The sequence below is a fragment of the Cephus cinctus genome, unplaced genomic scaffold (genome assembly GCF_000341935.2).
Source record: "Cephus cinctus unplaced genomic scaffold, Ccin1 Ccin1_scaffold0029, whole genome shotgun sequence".
Classification (NCBI taxonomy): Eukaryota; Metazoa; Arthropoda; class Insecta; order Hymenoptera; family Cephidae; genus Cephus; species Cephus cinctus.
Window position 1 is genome coordinate 1,157,842 of NW_014332776.1, and position 19,427 is coordinate 1,177,268.

Below are 19,427 nucleotides of genomic sequence, written 5' to 3' on the forward strand. Positions count from 1 at the left end.
TATGTCGATGACCCTTCTGCCCGTTAATAAAATTGGATTACCATGAATCAGCCGATGTTCGATAATATCGGGCCGTCGATTTATCACGATGCCACGAGCGTGTGCGAGTTCTTACCAAGCGATAAATTACCTTTCGACAAAGCCGCGAAATGCCAAGGGTGGAAAGGTGGAGAAAGCCGTAGCCCACCCTCGAATCAGAAAGTGCTTAAGGAACGTTTTGCTATTCTCCATGGTTCGAACTTTCTTCCTGGCATTGCCACCCTGGGAGAAGAACTTCCCCATCGTGGGCAATCGTTGAAGTCTTCAGTTATCATATATGTATATACACAGTTTATTCCAGCCGAAGAGAATATATAAGAAAATCTTCTCGCGTCCCTTCCCAATCTGGCATAGACCAATGGAGTCAATGGAGTATTACATTTAGATTAAATCAATTCGTCGACAGTCGAATTTCACAATATTTGAAATAAGTGCGAGTATTTTGTTATCGTCAACCAGGTCTCGCGTTTCGTATTAAATTAGAACTGTCATTTATGCATCAACGGAGCGTGCCATTACTTGCGTAAAGCTCCCCCTCCCACTCTCTCTCTCTCTCTCTCTCTCTCTCTCTCCCTCTCCCCCTGCCCCCCCTCTTTCTCTCTCTCTCTCTCTTTTGCATGGACTCTCCTACCAATCACAATGACTGTTTGTCATTGTTAACCCGACGAGCGTTACGTGTCGCCGACTGGTCGCCGCAATCTGATCTATCGCCAGTACGTTTACACGCATCGAGCGATTTACGGTCACCACCGGCAGGACAAACAATTTTACGTGAATACGAGAGGGCGCGCACCGTGCTATGAGTATTCCTCATAAATCGCATCCAGTGCTACTACTGGTAGTTTGTATACGGGATGGTCGTCCAACTCTACGCTATCGTCAGTGCGTGATGGAAATGAAGGGTTGGCTTTTTTAATTTATTTTTTTTCTCCATATTTATATTACCTCTCTGATCCTTTTTCAACCCCTTCATTTTCATCCACTCGCCTACCGGTGCGCGCAATATTTAAATTTATGATGTACCCCACTCGTAAAGCGGGTTTTGCAGTAATTTCAAACCGAGTATTCGGCGGCTTGCCGTTACCTACTAGAACGAGATATAGCGTGAATAGTGAGGGTTTCAAAAGAGAAGGTGGCGTTAAGGGAAAGCCGCTTTGCAAGTCGTTTGCATGAAATTTGAATCACTGAGACCAACTGCATATAAGGTTCCCCTTTAAAAGATGGCTTTTGAATGTATAAGCGATGCGCACAATCGGTACGGCTAATAAAATACGAACGAGGCAAATTGAGGCATCCGCAATCATTGCGATACCGCCTCTTATGAGCGTTGCATGTTTCAACGTAGTCATGTTACGTGGACAGTCTTTAGTTTTATTTTATTTACATATTGCAGCCAGATACACATGGAGACAATGTGGATATGAGAGAGTCAGGATGAGTTAAGACCGAAAGGATCCTCTACTGGTACAGACACTTGGTGGAGGCCGCATATGATACGGGAAGAGACATGTCACTGCTGTCTAGTCGTGGCGGTCGCAGGGGACCAATCCTTTGCTTCTTAGCCCTGCTCTTCGTCTTCGGCCTCTATCAGCTGGGACTTATATGCGGACCCTCGAAAGATGGACCCACTTCCATGATGATAGCTAAAGAGGTAAATAACTTTTTTTTCTATTATAATGTAGTTGTTGTGATAGCGTTATATAGACTTTCACTGTCAAGATACAATATTATTAATAATCTCTATGCCTACGTATGGGGTAGAGTGCTTGATAAGAGCTGACCGTAACTGCCAGAGACAATCATCTCACTGAATTCTCATCCCTCCGACAAAAAGGGGTACCTTCACAACTGACGAAGAGAAATGAAATATGGTTACCAGGGTAAGGGACATGTACCTACTGGCTGAGTACCCGGAGAATGTTTTGCTTCCTGACTCATCGTCAGGGCTGACGATTCAAGCGGAATTCAACAATCTGACCATCTCCATCGTTAGATTTTCAACCTATAATTTTCACTTAATACTAGTGTGAATGGGTTTAATTCACGTAATCGAAAACGCAGCGATTGTTATCACAACGTCCGTAACCTCTGTTGGCTCAGTCTCTCAGTGGCCCTAAGGAAGAAATAAAAGATCAAGGAGGGCGCGACCTTACGTCTCACTGCGTTTCGAGTGTCACCGATTATTCCGATCGATTGAACTCAATTCAATACTTTCTCGGGTCATATAAGCACATTTATACTGCCGCTCGACCCTCCGGGTTCTTTCTTAAGGTGCGCAAAGAGTTCACGGTATATTGCTAAACGGTAAGATTCCAACGCGAATCTAACGTAATCTATGACATTCTACGTCTCTGTTATGAGAAGAAGAAATGCGCCATGATCCCAGCCTATATAAATTGGATGCCCATAACCTCGCTTTGTACCCAACGCTAAAGACAACTGATAGGGATTTCTGTGCCAGCGATAGAAAAAACTGCCAGGATATAGCGACGCCCAGCGAATCGTAGTTTAATGACAGAGGATGTTTTTCTGTGGTTTCCCCAACTAATTTATCACGATCCACCTAATCCCGTGGCGTCGCGATAAATTCTACGTCGACGTGCTTTTCTCTCGCTAAACGCGACTCACACGCTCCCGATCGCCGTTCCTGTGCCTGCTATACCCAATGCCCACTGCTTACTCTCCTAGGACGCCGATCGGTCCTGGTAACTAATGGCAGGCGGACACGCACACCGGCCCTGACCTGTCCCATCGAAATAGCCGTCGAATGGAACGAGTATAGTACAGTGCCTCCTTGTTAGGTCATTTGTCAAGCTCGCGACCCTCTTACTTTCTCCAAGTAACTCTGTGGTTCGCGGTGCGTGATCGATGGTGAGGACGTCGTCGCGTCTTATCCACAGATACCCCCTATGAATTGAACAAGCTGTCAAGAATTAAGCCAATGACCGTGAGGAAGGGACTGGTACGAAAATTTGAATGGCTTTCACAATCCCTCCGGTGTATTAGCGTCTCATGCTCCTGGGACTATTGTAGCACAGGGAACGTCTCCCTTTTCTGCTTCTACTCTTTTCTGTTCTTTGCAATATTATCTCAGCCGCGTTCCTGGGATAGCTCAATGAAAGGCTTGCAAAGAGCCACTTTGGCAAATGAAGCAACTTTTTCTTTCTTAGACTCCCTTTCTTGAGGCACATTTTTAGTCTTTTTTTTTTAATTTCTTACTTTTTCCCGTACCGTTCAACCCTTCCTTTTGTCACACGTCAGGATAGGAAGCGAATCATTAGCTGATTTGTTGTAACACGACGTCATCATCAGTCATAAGAATCAAGTGGATTTCTTAGAGAAGAGGACCTATCGAATTTGCAAGTTACCAAGTTTAATTACGGATTAACGAACCTGATTACCGATTAACCTACCTTAGATAGTTTGATCCACCCTAATTTGTAGAAATTATCGGAGACTTCATTAGCGAAGTCAGCGTCAGCTAAGACAGCGATGGACGAATGCAGATCACGGGTGGAAGGCAGAGAAGGAGAATCCCGCGGGATATCATTCTGATTAGGACGAGGGGTGAATTTTCCTTTGGAAGCCCAGGACGGAAGAGAGGGATGTTCGATAAATAAAAAATGCCCGAATATTGCCCGTCGATTAGTCATCTCACGTAATCAGTATTACCTATCTGACGACTATGACACAGACAATGACAGTGTCTAAATAATTACTAAACAATTTTCGTAACACACGGGACCTAATTGCGACGTAATACGACGTTGGTCGTTCAATTATGACAATATGACGTAAAGTGAGAGATGAGTTGAAAAATGTATCGTGAAGGAAATCAAAGACTCCTTGTGATCACTGGTATAAATGTAGAGCGTCAATAATACAACCTGTGGCACCATCGCAATTAATCTATCGTTTTGACGACTTTGACGCTTCTCGTAAACAAAACGAGGTTTGAAATGACTAAAAAAATGGCTATGTTCAAGGCTGGTTCTTATGTTTGTGGACAGTGGCGACGCCTTAATGAATGAAAAGCTGACAAAGAAACGGACGCCGTCCGCGACAATGGTCGTAGTGCAAGGGCTGAACGTTCCAAGGGATGAATTCTGTTGAAAAAGTTGGCTTATGTTTTAGGGCGAACCCCTATGGAAACGTGAGTTGCGAGAGCGACGCTATCGTTTTATCTATTTACCTAAACTAACCTAACCTACAAACGAGAACCGTGTCGAACAAAGAAGAATGCGAAGAAGCGTCTATTATTATACTTATGACCAGTGGCTGGAAGGACAATAAGAAGAGCGGTGGAAACCCAAGAAGAATTCTTCCTCTTATGCCTTTAATCGTTTTTCTGTTGACAAATAGATATCTCTCTACTCATGTAAACATCCCATCGCGTCAATGCAGGAGTGTACGTATTCCCATAGGAAATATTAATTTTTGCAGCACCTCTTATACGGTCGTACTATTGAAATGCTCAACCTACCGAGACAGCTACTTATTATAGAGCCATCCTGTACCCACAAATGATTCCGACTGATCTCATCTCGTCTTGTTTGCTCTTTAATTAGTGACGTTTGCTCTTTAAGTGGTACCTTCGTGGCTTTCCAGTTTTGAACTACCTACAGTCGGCCCACGAGTTCAATGTGCTTTTTGACAGTTCTCATATTAATATGATCCTTTACATATCCCATGTTTACGCGTATTTTACACAGAAGAGATGTACGTATAGATGTTTAAAAAAAAATTGCCACATGACTGTACCCGTAACGCTAGCACACAGTACGTGACATCTGAAATCGCAATTTCAAATAAGCGACATCAAAGACTTTCGTTCTTTTCTGACGACGTCAAACAAGTCAAAATAAAATATAAAGAGACGCCGTGACGTGTAGGTCGGTGAAACGTCGTTTAATATTTGCCTCGTCGACGCCGGTGTTACCTGTGTCTTCCGTAAAAACGCGTCCTAAAGAAACTGACTGCGCCATTGCTACTTACTTTTTCTTCGCATTCTGAATTTTTGTTTTTCTTCCTTTTTTTTTCTTACAATTTTTTTCACTCCTTGTGCTTCTTTCACGTCACCCGTCTGTCTTCTTCAGTTCGTACCTATTCTTTTACGAAGATTCACAGTGCGACATTTTTTTCACATAAAAACGGAAGGACGTGAAACTCCGGAAGGGAAGGGAAATCCCACGTTGTTTCCTACTTTTTGCGATATAAATCGCACTATTCCGCTTTTTCCGTTTTTTTTTTCCTTACCTTTTTCTCAGACTAGGCATCTCGACAAAAAATAGCCAGGTAGCCTCTCTCTCACTTTCAGTCTCACCCTCCATTCATCTCGTTTCCGGATTTTTCTTTTACACTCACCCCTATTATTTCTCTTCACAACGAAATAAATGCTAATTACACGACATTTTCTGCCGTGACTATAGACCACTCGAACAATGTTCCATCCGCCATTCTTGCAAATAACGCCAACCCGAAACTTAGAACATGACTCTGCATCTGAGCTTGTTAGCAATCCTTTGAATCGACCTGTCGCTTGATGCATACTTATTTGTGTGGCTGCAAGGAAACCACCTTGAAATATTACTGACCGTCGAGAACAATGGAAATACCCGAGACAATGGAGACGTGGGAAAAACAAATATTTTCACGGAACGAGTCACGCTTTCTGTATGTTCCCTGCAATCCTTTCAAAGTCCCTGGTACGGAGACACTTGATTCCTCAGGCAGTGTGCAATTTGATGGATTTTTAAACATTTTACTTAAATACGTCAATGTTGTGTAACTTTGAATGAATAGTGGGACTTTTTAGTCACCATTGGAAAATGATTAATTCGGTCTTTACGGAATGACTTGCATTTAGAATGAAAATTTATTGAGCACTGAAAAGTAGTCGCATTCTGCACTTCTGTTAATGAAATATTTCAACCATCGGAAGAGTTTGTGAAATATATCTCGTCAATATCCGAGATTTGCTCGTATTTTTAACGGTTAGAGCATCTCTGGTAAATTCATTCGACATGAAAATGTGAAAAAGTTTATATTGCCATTCAATTTGAATTCGAGGACCTGATAGATGCAGTTATTTAGGTCCCGAAATTCCCGAGCCGCGTAATATGAAATGAAATGAAGCTATTAATAAAACAAACTGTACCACCGTTATACTGGACGGTATTTGCAGTAGTAAACAAAAGAAGGCGGTCGCGCTTTTAAAATCGAAATATCGCGCTTTTAACGAACCATAAAACGAGAATTTTTTACAATCCAATAACGTACCTACAACGCAACATGAAAACGGAAATCTTTATAGGATTCCATAAAGTTTTCCTTGTTTTGCGATTACGGCCTGGCCGTGCTTGTTTTTCTAAAACTTTATTTGACATTCTTTCTGTGCCTCTCTAACTACCCCGCCGCCACTTTCCCACGGGACTGACAATGTTTATGGTCGGGATTTAATTCGAAAATCCCTGGTAGAATATACTGGCATAAATGCCAAGCCAAAACTCTACAAAACTCAGGAATCTTGCGACAGGTTCTTTAAATCTCTTCCTCCGGCAGCCACCATCAGAATTCAGAATCTTTTTTTCTGCACCCTCCTACACTGCTTTATTCTATTAAGAGTGCAGACCTCGGAAGGTCAAGTACCAATTGCAAAATAAAATTGGCTAATCGATGTGACGTTTCATCCCCTTTAGATCCAAGATAAGCCAGCCAACGGTTCATGGTTTCCATACGACTTTTTTCAATTACCAGTACGTTATTTTTTTCTAAAATAATTTCAAGGTCATTGTACGCATAATAAAAGCAAGTAGGAACATAAAACAATTTTGTGCCATTTAATGGTATAACTTTACATAATAAAAGTAATGTTATCTAACATTAATTGCATGTTATCTGCTTATTTTCAGAAATACGTTGTTTCGTCCCTTGACCATAAGAAGTATTCTTACGACAGAACGATGCCGCTTATATTCATAGGCGGTGTACCACGCTCAGGAACAACTCTGATGCGTGCCATGCTGGATGCACATCCCGACGTAAGGTTGGTATCATCGTCTTTCTCAATTAGTCATTAGGTCAGCTTGCTGATAACCTTAAACGTCATAGATAGCACGGAATTACTCCCGTACACAGGCTCGCGCTCCGGCACCTGGTCCATATTGCAATTGCACTTTTGACTCGATCGGTACCCTGTATGACTGGTTCGAAGTACAATCAACTTAAAAGCACTGACATTGGTACCAAGATTCCAGTTTATTTATCTGGTCTGCAAATTCAAAAGCCTATTTCGATGCTCCTTTGGTTTACCGTGAAACTCGAAACTTTAAATGCATCGCGAATGCATTTTTCTGTTAGAGCAAGGAACTTCGGATGCTGCATGCACGGCTCCAATGGACCATCGACTTTTATTTCAAAATTTCTCACTATCTTCTCTCCGTTTACGGATAGAACAATGAAATTCAATATTCCAGACACGTGGATGATCATTGAAAATACATTATCCTCGATATTTCAAGGAAAATATATATTCTTAATCAATTTTTTATTTAAGATGCGGCCAGGAAACTAGAGTAATTCCGAGGATTCTACAGATGAGATCCCACTGGCTAAAATCTGAACGAGAGAGCGTACGCCTCGTAGAAGCTGGAATTTCTAAAGAGGTAACAATTTTATAGAAGGACACTTAACTAATTACAATCTAACTTTTATATATGAAAAATAAAGAACAACGTATAAATTTAATTGGACTGTCATCCGATTTTTTAAATAGGTAATGGACAGTGCGATAGCTGCGTTTTGCCTTGAAGTGATAGCACGACATGGTGAACCGGCTCCAAGACTCTGCAACAAGGATCCACTTACATTAAAAATGGGATCGTACGTCTTGGAGCTTTTTCCAAATGCGAAATTCTTATTCATGGTCCGTGATGGGCGAGCTACTGTGCATTCCATCATATCAAGAAAGGTACTTGGAGAACGCACCAGCTGCTCCAGCGAATGCATACATAAGCTGGACAATTTGTTACTTCCGAAATCATCCTTTTCAGGTCACCATAACAGGCTTCGACCTCACATCGTACAGACAGTGCTTGACAAAATGGAACCATGCGATATCCGTTATGCATAGCCAGTGTAAGGAAGTTGGTTCTGATAAATGCCTCATGGTCCCCTATGAACAACTGGTGCTTCATCCCAGAGAGTGGATGAAGAAGATCCTCAGCTTTCTGGATGTACCTTGGAACGAGTCAGTCCTTCACCACGAGGAGTTCATTAATAAGCCTGGTGGAGTACCACTTAGCAAGTAAGTCCTGAACCTCATTCATGCAATTTAATATATTTTTATCAATTCTTTAACATACCTCTTACTTGTCTGTTACCAGAGTAGAGAGATCCTCGGATCAGGTGATAAAGCCAGTCAATTTAGAAGCATTGACCAAATGGGTAGGACATATTCCTGATGACGTGGTTCGCGATATGCCGGACATTGCTCCTATGCTGTCAGTTCTCGGTTACGATCCTTACAGCAATCCTCCAGTGTATGGAGCACCGGACAGTTTAGTCAGCGACAACACCAGGAGGTCAGTGTACAACCTGTAAAACAACTATTTAGGTATCATTTATCCATTTCCCTAGTTAAATAAACTGAATAAACATTTGGTATTTTCCGTTTCTCGGTACAGGGTGCTCGCCGACGGAGAAATATGGGCTGCCAAAGCCCGACAATTGTCCCTCCAGAGGGTAGCGTCGATGCCCAACGAAGAAGATCCCAGCGACAGCCCGAACGCGTGACCCTGGATTCACGTCCTTCTAGACACGCACAACACAAACGTGTACAATTATTATTATATCTAACTGTACCTTCCAAGGACGAGGCAATGTTACCAATATCGCCACCAGATTTATTAAGCGACCGTCAACTCTGTCGCTGCTTTTCCGTATTGCTTCCTAGACGTTTTTTTGAGAACGACTAGCGGAACCGTGACGAGACATATTGGAAACGTTGCCTGTGCGATTAACTTGTTTAATTTATTGCAGCTTGTAACTGATTAATCGATTTGTTTTTGAAAAAACGTTCCTTGGTTTCTTGTGTGACGGCTGCCTTAGGATTAGTCTCGTGTTTTACTTTTCTGTTGATTACCGTGGGACGGGTACGTTCCTGGTGTTATTGTGTAATCGATGGAGGATACTAGTGCGTGTACCATCTATGTTCATCATACAACGCTTCTTGTAAAAGAAGAAAAAAGAATGAGACAATGAGGAAAGAAAAGAAAAAGACAAATGATGTTTCTCTGCGGACTATAAGAAATCTCATGATCACGAAACTTCGAATTGTGTTTACTTGTGAATCAGTATGCAAGTGTAATTAATGATAACTGTTAGTTTTATTGCAATAACGCGAACATTCGCACGCAACTGTTCCAATCCCCAATTACGGTACAATGAGAGAATTTGTTGTTTTGTTACGTTATACCGTTATATTTTATAATTCATTTAATTATCCATACACGTAGCACAAACAGTTGCACAGTACTTCAATAATTGTCCAAGAAAAAAAAACATGTCGACCAAATGGCCAGTGAAAAATGGTTGATCCTAAAAACGTATCCGATTTATGTGAAATGAGTAAAGGCAGAATTAAAACGAACAATAATAGATATTAAAGTACATACTTACGTGTTTAATCGACTCTATCTCGCTCTATTAAAAGCTAATACTTTATACCACTGGTATTTTTCTTATGTGGCTTTCCGACTGTTATTTTCAATCAAAATATCATCGTAACGCAATCCCGTATGCGTTTTGCCATATTCGAGGTGTCTTTGATTTAGGAACGTCGTGCCAAGGACGTTTTTGTCAAATGTATTACGTTAAAATAAGTTTCCAAAGATGCGCTAAGAGTCAGCCGAGAAAATTGTACTCTGATGATCAATGGAAATCTTTGGCACCAACTAATAAGAATAACGTGAGTTTGCGATTGTACAGAATAAAATATTATTTATAAGCTATCCATGTGAGAAACAAAGAGAGAAGCTCTGTGTTGTCTTGACCCTGATTTTTCAGGCACTTGTCAGATCTTCGATTTCTTGAGTTTTACGGAAGATTATAATAACAGTGCATGTAATAACATGTTATGCTTTTCATTGAGATACAACAGAAGAAGAAGTTCTATGTCAACCGAATTTTTAACATCTTAATGTGGCGTTGTATTTGAATCAGCGATGTTATTGTCTATCATATTATGAAATTAAATTATTTTAATATAAAAAACTTATGTCTTTTCAATCCCTATTTACTACCTTTTTTTTTTTGTAAAAGCTAGATCCTCTGAAGTATACCCAAAAAAAGATAGAATGTAGAATTTGAATTTACCGACTGCAGGTAACTTTTTTAGTTAGTATATTGCGTAATTTGACTATTGTTGTCAAAATGCGCGGGTTCTGTTAACGAAGAAACACAAAGATTTTCCTAGAGAACAACTAATTGTAACGTGCGGTGTTATATAAAATATTGTTAACGTATAATAACGAATTCGTTACAGAAATATATTGTATGTACATACATATACCTGAAGTACTACGACTAAAGGTACAGGTTTTTAATAACGTTCATATTAATTAGAAATGTGGTATAACCCAGCTAGCTTTTGTGAACCGTCATTTTTTTTTGACAATGCCGTCAAAGTAATATAAACTGATAGTTATAAATGATTGAAACTAAAGGTTTTACGATATTTTAACTGATAATCTTTCAGCTGAAAAGACAAGTGTTATCCATTCTTTCAGGTTAGTTTGTTTTTTATATAGGTATTATTCATAATATAGTTAACTGTAGTTTAATAAACAAATTTCAAAATTTTACTTATAAAAAATAATTTCTGTATAGTAATAAAGAGGACAAACTATTCTTCTATTTATAAAAAATGACATTTTATTTATGTCGATAACTTAAATGTTTGTCTTATCAGTATTTATTTATTTGATAGAATAAAATTAACAATGGATACTCAAGAAAGTCAAATAGATTCAGACTTACATATATACTTTGTTATACCAAGTAAGTGTAAAAACGAAAATGATTGCACAGAGGATATGTGGCTTGCATTCAATGTAAGTATTCCTTTTGAAATTGATTGATTGAAACTTATAACATATTTGGAAATGAGATTAAAAATTAATATTTTTACAGAAATGTATAGAACATGATTTATCGCCTCGGTGGATATTTGAAAACAAATGCAACATGATAGATGACAATAAAAAAAATGTATTTGTAATGGACGAATTTAGCGGTGAAGTCTTTGAGAAATTAAGAAACTTTAAATGCTCGTAAGTATCATAGATATTACATGTTTTCTTTAATATAATATAAATATATATTTTCATATTTACATGTTTTAGCAGAGTAGTGGGACCTAGGTGTATGCTACATTGTTTTATGTCTTGCGAACCTATACCAGAAGGCACTAGTCCAGTATATCTCACAGCTATGAGTGGTCTTGTTGTAACTGCATCAGGGTTTTCAGTCGAAGTTAAGGTGCTCGCATGTTATGAAAACAAGAAATCTTTAAAATAGATATTTCATTATCTTTGCAATCACTGATGTTAAACTAAATTTGCAGGATAAACTCAAGGAAAAAGTAGAATACATGGGTGGTATATTTACAAGACAGTTGAGAAGTAGTGTCACTCACTTGATAGCAGATTTTGTGATGTCTGCAAAATATGAGGTTAGGCATTTAAGCATGTTACAAAATAAAAACATTTATTACAATTTCATCAAGAGTAAACACGTTTAATGTTTTTTAAAATACAGCGAGCAGTTGAAAATGGTTTGGCAGTGTTTACGGAGCACTGGCTGGATGCAGTGTGGAACACAAATTTACAACAGTTCGTTAAGGCCACTGACAGCATGTTTGACAAATATAAGTGTCCTGTTTTTTTAAACCTGGTTATCACATCTACAAATTTACCGAGGCGGGAGAAAGATGAACTTAAAAAACTTATTGATAATAATGGAGGGGTAAGTTAGTCTCTCATATTATTTTCTACTGTCATCTTCTAAACGTCCTAATAAATCAGTCGCTGATTTTCTTTCATTTCAGATATTTATGGGCGCATTAGATGGCTCAAAAGTAAAAGTAGTATTAGCACCTGAAAACAGTGCTCTTAGTGACAAATTGAAATATGCATTACAAAATAATATTCCTTGCGTAAAAAGTGAATGGATTTACGAAAGTATTAAAAAGGGATATGCCTTACCTTTCAATGATTTCCTTATAAAATCAACCAAAGCATGCTCTACACCTGACAAGAGCCAAGGTCCCTTATTTCTCAATATCATCTTTATTTTTTGAATCACTTTTTATAAAATTGTATTATGTTTCAACAGGAAATGAAACACTGAATTTCTCTACAGTCAGCGCAATACCAGGTGAATACAATCAAAATAGTTTAGTTGAGGAATCAATGGCAACAACGATGATAACAACAATGACCAGCATGGCGGAATATACACCTACAGAACGATCTGCTGGTAAAATAAGAAGTAAATACAATAATTCTATTGGTCACATATTGTTGATTTTTCTTCTTAATTGTTTATTAGATAGTTCAGCTTCATATATACAAGTGATCGAAAGGCTGAACGTTAAAGAGGCTAAAATGGCTGGACCGTTTTTAGATGGATGCAATGTAAGTTAACAGAATTTTTTATTAGATTACAAATATGAAAAACTTTTCTATTTGTTTGACAGATTTATCTAGCAGGTTTTCCAGCGAGTCACCGTGAAAAACTTAATCGAATACTTAACGTAGGCAGTGCAACTCGATTTGACAATATCTCCTATGCTTTGACTCATATTCTCGTAGGGGATCCGAGTAGAGCTTCAAATGACTTAAAAATAATACAAACAAATGGTGTGGGGTATGCTTTTTCACAGATTCCGGAATATATACATGTTAATAGTTTATTAAACAACTAATAATATAAGAAATGATATAATTTACAGTGCATGTCTATTAAAAATAAATTGGTTGGAAGAAAGCATCAAATTGAAACGGCCGGCGGCTGAAGAAGCTTTTTTGTATGAGGAGGAGAAAACCGTATCTGAAAAACCTGTAGAGCCGCCATCGCCTTTAAGTAAAAAGGTAGGTTATTCGTTTAATAAAATATGCAGAAAAAGTATTCTGAATATATGTATACACACACACACACACATACATATCTTATGATATTTCAGAGTTTGCAGATGTTACAGCCGCCTCGACGGCCACCAATACCATCCTTCAATATTGATAAACCAATGTCTGTCACAACAGATATGGAAGAACCAGATCTGGTACAGCAATATCTGCAAAAATCAGTTGGTAATGATTTTTCAACCTGACATTATTAAAATATATTTAAAATATTAATAAAATATTTGTTATATATGAATTATAGCATCCGATAAAACGTTACAACATTTTTTGGAACCCCACAATGCAACCTTGACACGAGAAAATGAAAAAGCTGCAGCATCTAGTAACACTATCAATCATTCAAATAGTTTATATAAAAAAGAATATAATACTAAAAAAGATGAACCTTGTAACGACAATACGATACCGCTTAGTCAAGAATCAGAAGCAAATGATAAATTATTCGAAGGTAAAATATTTCTACACTGTTTCTTACTTAAAATGTGCAATTCATTAACCACACTCTTTTCTCTAGGCTTAACGTTTATCCTATCTGGTTTCGAAGAATTTGACATGATGAACTTTACATCTATTATAGAGGCTTTATCCGGAAAAATCGTACCTAAATCATTCTTAGGAATTCCAGATTTTGGAGTAGTACCCGTATTGGGTGCTACCCTGAAGCACACAGTAAATGAAATCGTTACAGATTTATATATCGTAAGTATTTTTCCTTTCATGAGGTAATACGTAGCTTTGTTAAACGTTTCATGTTTATAAATATATATTTGATGCCTAGGATGATTGTATAGATCAAGAGAAAATGCTACAAATTGAATATTTTCATAGACCTTTGTCTATAGCAAAAAATGCAAAGCCCTTGGCAGGCTGTGTCGTAGCCATGAGTTCGTATACTGGAAAGGAACGTACTTTTTTATCAGAATTAATACAAGCACTTGGTGGGATGTATGCAGTTTATTCATTAAATGATAATAGAATGAAATGTAACATTAATTATTTAACATCGATTTTGTTTTTAGATATCAGGATACGTTTGCACGTAAAACAAATGTAGAAAGAGAGACTTACGCCAGTACACATTTGGTATGTCCGACACCAGAAGGACAAAAATATAATGCAGCTGTAAAATGGAAAATTCCAGCAATAACAGCAGAGTGGTTGAAAGCATGCGCTACTGAACAACAACTTGTTGATGAAACACCCTATCTTGTAGGAGAAACGATAGGTAATTACTGAATTTTATTTACACAAGTTGTATTCGAAAGGGATACTTTTGTTATTAATGATTGTTTAAATTAGCACCAGAAAGATCTGCACCTATGGAACCAATACCGACGAAACTAACCATTACACAAGATGAAAAAATGAAACCACCCACTTCCCCTGCCATCAGACAAATCTTAACTCCGAAGCGGCATTTACCACACTCAAAGGTACATATTTACATGAAACAATTAACATATTTTGTTATACAAAGTTTTGTATAGAAAAAAAAATTGTGAATGGATCTTTCAGAATCAAGCAAATTTTGGGGAAGAAACTCCTTTAATAAATAAAAGACTTAGTCTCGTTTTTAATAAAACACCACAATCTCCATTTCACGTATCTACACCAGAGACACCCTATGGACAAGTATTCAAATCTAATCCTTCACCCGATACCAGGAAAGGTTGGGTTAAATGGGTAAACGATTTACCAGATTTAAGGGTTGAAGAACCACCTTCTAAACGAAGAGCTCCTAGTACAGTATGTATAAGTATAATTAAATTTAATTATGAAAATAGGATGTACATAAAATAATTTTGATTTCAGCCACTTTCCGAGTTGAAGAGACAGTTATGGGAAAAGATAAAAGAACCACTTGATAGGCGAGATGTGAGAATCTATTTTTTTTAACTAAATTTTTATTATTTATTTGATAATGATAACTGACTTCGTTAATTCGTTAGGATGATGAGGATGGCTTAGAAGAAGTTTCGCAAAAGAATAATTCGTCAGAGCCACCAACATTTCCTGAAAATAATATTTCAAAGGATGCAGCAACTTCTGGCACAATTTCGATAAACAAAAAATTAAATTTCGTGGATGAAAACAGTCCCATTTCAAACAATCAAATAAATTTGTAAGCAATGGTGTTTTATATTATTGATCTTCATATAATATTGTAAATAATTATTTTGACTTAATTTTACTATAGGCAGTTGGCACAATTAGACCAAGCACTTCAGGCTACAACAAATTCTCCTGAAACTAGACACTCCTTAAACATAGAGAACGCGAAGATTTATCAGTCGGAACCTATTGATCCAATAGCGAAATGTATGTATGCATTAATATTATTCAATTCCTAATAAAATATAATATACGTTATTAAGATATATCTCTCAGGTCTCATCAAGGATTCACAGCCAGATACGGTAGGCTGGGAAGATCCAGGTCAGCAAATGATATCAAAAAAGGTAAAACTGAAAAAAATGTACCAAAAGCATTTTCCATTACAAAATTCAAAAAATTTATATTTTACAGTCGACCATTACAGAAGATGTAGAAGATGAATATGAAAGAGAAGTCGAGAACTTTACAGATGAGGAATTAGCTGAAGAAGTAGTGCCACCACCAAAATTTAAATTTATGCTTTCAGGAATCAAAGTATGTAAACAATAAGTGGATGAATCCACTATAATAATACGCATTTATTTTAAAATAAAAAACTTTTTAATAGGACCGGAATGCTTACGAAGAGGTTATAAAGATCCTTGGAGGTGAAGTATCTACTGAACAGAATTTCGACATGTCAGCCACACACTTACTATGCATACGACCGTCACGAAATGAAAAAATGCTGAGCAGTATAGCCGCCGGAAAATGGGTACTTCATTGCACTTATTTACGTGATTGCGAACAACAGGGTAAATTTATTGACGTAAGTTCGCTTAAGCTGTCCATACTAATTTCTGCGCTACAGAAATAAATTGCTGACTTTTCTATTCAATACAGGAGGAAAAATATGAATGGGGAAATCCAAAAAGTAAAGGTGTAATACCTGAACCTACAGGAGAGACTGAAAAATTAATTGCTGCTGCTGCGTATAAGTGGAGAATTAAAATACTCCAAGAACCAGGTGGTGCCTTTCAAAATATGGTGGCTCTACTTCTGGTTCAAAAAGAAAAATACGATCAGTTTCAGAGACTTATATGCGCTGGTGGTGGTGTAGTTGTACAAGCTAAACCTCCTTATGTTTCTAGTACAAATGGGCGAAAGATTACACACTGTTTTATACAATTAAAACAAATGGATCACCAAGCAGATTGGGCTATGATGGCGAGTAAAGGTATTTTGTGTTTCTTACCTCAATATCTAAGTGAACACTTAACTGCGGAAAATCCATTGAATCTTAGAGAATGTGTTATACCGGAGTTCAGAAAATACTTAGCCCTTATTCCAAAATAAAATCATATTTTTATCTATCAACATCATAACTTAAATAAACAACAGTAATGAAAATTTTATTATGTATAAACGTAATATTTAAAAACTAATTTTAAGTATCCTATACGAAATAGCTAATATAATTTGTTTCTAAAAAAATCATATAGTACGTCTAACACCAAGTATCTTAACTGGATATTTTTTTTTAAATGGAAGTTGATTCTTTTTAGCTCAAAAAGTTACTTCATTTTTATACATAGAGTTGAAGGAGACTTCAAAATCGCTCAGTATAGTAATCAGTTAGACAGCAGTTTGCATATACAAAATATTTAATTATTTACACAATGAGTGAGGTTCATTATAAATGTATAAGATGCATATACCATGTATATAAATATTACGCATGCGATTTCCTTATATCACATGTGACGCTTTGTCTACACTGTTCTTAAGAGAGTGAAGAGCAAATTCCTGCTCTTAGATATATGTTCTTACGGCAGCAACGACAATGAGAAACTATTTAGATGATATTCTACACATATAAGATTTATGCAAAACATCAAAGACTTTGATCTGCATCGATTATCATTGGTAATTAGAAATTCAAACAAAAGCGACAGCTTATAGATGCTGAAGAAAGGAGTGCAACTTGTACGGTAGGATTGGCATACAGACGGAAGTCCCTTTTCAGCATCTCTTGCCCGAGAGAGTGATGGACCTTCTTAGCTATTTATTTTTACCAATGGAATTGCTTTGGAAAATCTGCAAAACTATGCAAAAGCACGTCATAGCGTCTTTCTTTTTTTATCACTAAATTTGTCAGGTGCGTGACAGTTAAAATTAGGATGTTTAGAAATTTCATATAATCGGTAAAAGAGCGTATAAGCAACAGTTCCCTTTTTAAATTATAATATTATTATAATTTCAGAGACCTAAAATTAACAATGAATTATAATATCAAATATTCTAATACTGCATAAAAATTGCGTCTAACATTTTACAATCAACAAAAATATCTCTATCCAGTATAAGAGCTTTAGTGCTAGTGGCTACAGCGGTGGCTATAGTTAGCTATAGTAGTTTGAAAGTACTAAGGCTCGGCTTTAAAATGCTCTATAACAGATGGCACTCTTGCTGATATAACCTCAAGAACCAGCAGTGAATACAATGTCCTTCGAAAAGCAGCACTTGAGGCACTGTCTTCTGACTGCGGAAAATCCATTGAATCCTAGAGAATGTGTTATACCGGAGTTCAGAAAATACTTAGCCCTTATTCCAAAATAAAATCATATTTTTATCTATCAACATCATAACTTAAATAAACATCAGTAATGAAAATTTTATTATGTATAAACGTAATATTTAAAAACTAATTTTAAGTATCCTATACGAAATGGCTAATATAATTTGTTTCTAAAAAAATCATATAGTACGTCTAACACCAAGTATCTTAACTTCAATCATAAACTCTAAGCGCCTATGTTTTTACTCAACTCTTCACAACCGTAAATTTGTAATGTCAGTTGAATAATGAAAAACGGGAATACTGTACTTTTGGCTTAGGAAGCAAGAAAAATAGTATACGACCCATGGCCAAAAAGTTAAATGCCCTGGCGTTAAATGCCAGGAAATCCAACTTTCTGGCCTTGGGTCGTAATATACTAATTCTTCAACAGCGGAGCGAAAACGGTCAATTCTCGAATGGGTAACGGGGAAGATTGAAAAATTAAATAGGAGTGAGAGGTGACATTTGCCGACGGATCCAACGACCAGCTACCACCGGGGCAATTGTTTTTTTCACGTAAGCTGTACGATGCACAGATGTTTCATTGTGATTTTCTACATTACCAAACTAACCTGCTTATTTGGACCGACCCAAGAATCACCCATTACGTGAAAACTCGCGTTCGCTCCGCTGTTGAAGAAAACAGTATGTGAACCGCGAGAAAAAACGGGCGTTTATACCTTGTATAAAATTGAGAACCCCTCGGCTTCGCCTCGGGAACCTCAACTTTATACGCGGTGCAGAAACGCCCGTTTTCGCTCTCGGTGCACAATATACTATTTCGACTTTGGGAGATGATGCTATATCCTGCAGTACCTGCAAAAAGTAGTTCCAAAATTTTAAAAATTTCGATGTCGAGAACGAAGAACACTCTAGACATCTGTTGGAGAAAAAGCCTTGTCAAACACAATGAGAACTTGCAGAAACACTTAACGTAACCCAACAAGCTGTTTCTAAACGCCAACATAAGCTAGGGAGAGTTCAGAAGGAGGGCCGCTGGGTTCTTAATGCATTCAGTCGAAAAAACAAATAAAGGCTGTCTCTGCTATCCAGGTTTAAAGGAAAAGATTTTCTGCACAAAATAATAACGTGTGATAAAAAGTGGTTGCTTCATGACAATCCCAAGAGACGGAAATCTTGGGTTTATCCGGGTGAACCATTGACCAGTACCGCAAAATCAAACATTCACAGGAACAAGGTGTTGTGTATTTGATGGGACCATAAAGGTCCAAGGGTACTTATACCCCCTCCCATAACAATTGAAAAATTGCATTTTGACAGTATCTGGCATTCTGAATTTCAACATTTAAAGACCAAAGTCGGTTTCAGCGACTTCCAAAACCGTTAGGATAGAAGGGTTCTGAAGACCTCGCGAGCGTACGAGGAATGTCGCCAGAAGGGTGTCAGGAAACGAAGGTATGGTTTTGGTAAACATACAACCGAACGATATTGAAATGATTAAGCTTCTT

General features: G+C 37.5%; 2 protein-coding genes across 13 annotated transcripts in view; both read left to right on the top strand.

Annotated features, from left to right (window-relative positions):
* Positions 1 to 10,049, top strand: part of LOC107267746 (protein-tyrosine sulfotransferase) — a 104,390-nt gene extending 94,341 nt beyond the window's left edge. For 5 of the 8 annotated variants that reach the window (XM_025085398.1, XM_025085415.1, XM_025085405.1 and 2 more), the window contains 8 exons: positions 1,433 to 1,690; positions 6,738 to 6,794; positions 6,951 to 7,084; positions 7,595 to 7,703; positions 7,814 to 8,008; positions 8,091 to 8,344; positions 8,424 to 8,621; positions 8,724 to 10,049. In XM_025085398.1, coding sequence (XP_024941166.1) covers positions 1,547 to 1,690; positions 6,738 to 6,794; positions 6,951 to 7,084; positions 7,595 to 7,703; positions 7,814 to 8,008; positions 8,091 to 8,344; positions 8,424 to 8,621; positions 8,724 to 8,832 — 1,200 coding nt within the window. In that variant the 5' untranslated portion in view covers positions 1,433 to 1,546 and the 3' untranslated portion in view covers positions 8,833 to 10,049. Of the gene's footprint in view, positions 1 to 1,432; positions 1,691 to 4,291; positions 4,448 to 6,737; positions 6,795 to 6,950; positions 7,085 to 7,594; positions 7,704 to 7,813; positions 8,009 to 8,090; positions 8,345 to 8,423; positions 8,622 to 8,723 lie in introns of those variants that run through there. The other 3 variants (XM_015739774.2, XM_015739784.2, XM_025085428.1) reach the window with 2 other exon arrangements.
* Positions 10,050 to 10,463: 414 nt separating this feature from the next.
* On the top strand, positions 10,464 to 18,091 carry LOC107267751 (DNA topoisomerase 2-binding protein 1-A). 5 transcript variants are annotated; one of them, XM_015739816.2, is made up of 26 exons: positions 10,464 to 10,826; positions 11,027 to 11,150; positions 11,230 to 11,369; positions 11,442 to 11,577; positions 11,663 to 11,770; positions 11,857 to 12,063; positions 12,146 to 12,362; positions 12,433 to 12,576; positions 12,649 to 12,734; positions 12,797 to 12,966; positions 13,052 to 13,190; positions 13,283 to 13,409; positions 13,486 to 13,692; positions 13,759 to 13,943; positions 14,023 to 14,189; positions 14,264 to 14,469; positions 14,544 to 14,677; positions 14,760 to 14,990; positions 15,057 to 15,119; positions 15,194 to 15,366; positions 15,442 to 15,563; positions 15,633 to 15,703; positions 15,771 to 15,893; positions 15,967 to 16,167; positions 16,242 to 16,626; positions 17,890 to 18,091. In XM_015739816.2, exons 2-26 carry the CDS (start codon positions 11,040 to 11,042, stop codon positions 17,955 to 17,957), a joined length of 3,921 nt encoding a protein of 1,306 aa, XP_015595302.1. In that variant the 5' UTR covers positions 10,464 to 10,826; positions 11,027 to 11,039; the 3' UTR covers positions 17,958 to 18,091. The 5 variants fall into 5 exon arrangements, with proteins under 5 accessions (XP_015595302.1, XP_015595284.1, XP_024941232.1 ...); XM_015739798.2 differs by lacking the exon at positions 17,890 to 18,091 and having other exon boundaries at positions 10,464 to 10,629; positions 10,796 to 10,826; positions 16,242 to 16,694; XM_025085464.1 differs by lacking the exon at positions 17,890 to 18,091 and having other exon boundaries at positions 16,242 to 16,742.
* The last annotated feature ends 1,336 nt before the right edge of the window (positions 18,092 to 19,427 follow it).

Coding starts and splice junctions, on each gene's coding strand:
- LOC107267751 (XM_015739816.2), top strand. CDS start 11,040: ATGGATACTCAAGAAAGTCAAATAGATTCAGACTTACATATATACTTT. Junction 12,363..12,432: donor TACACCTGACAAGAGCCAAG/GTCCCTTATTTC, acceptor ATGTTTCAACAG/GAAATGAAACACTGAATTTC. Junction 13,191..13,282: donor CATCGCCTTTAAGTAAAAAG/GTAGGTTATTCG, acceptor ATGATATTTCAG/AGTTTGCAGATGTTACAGCC.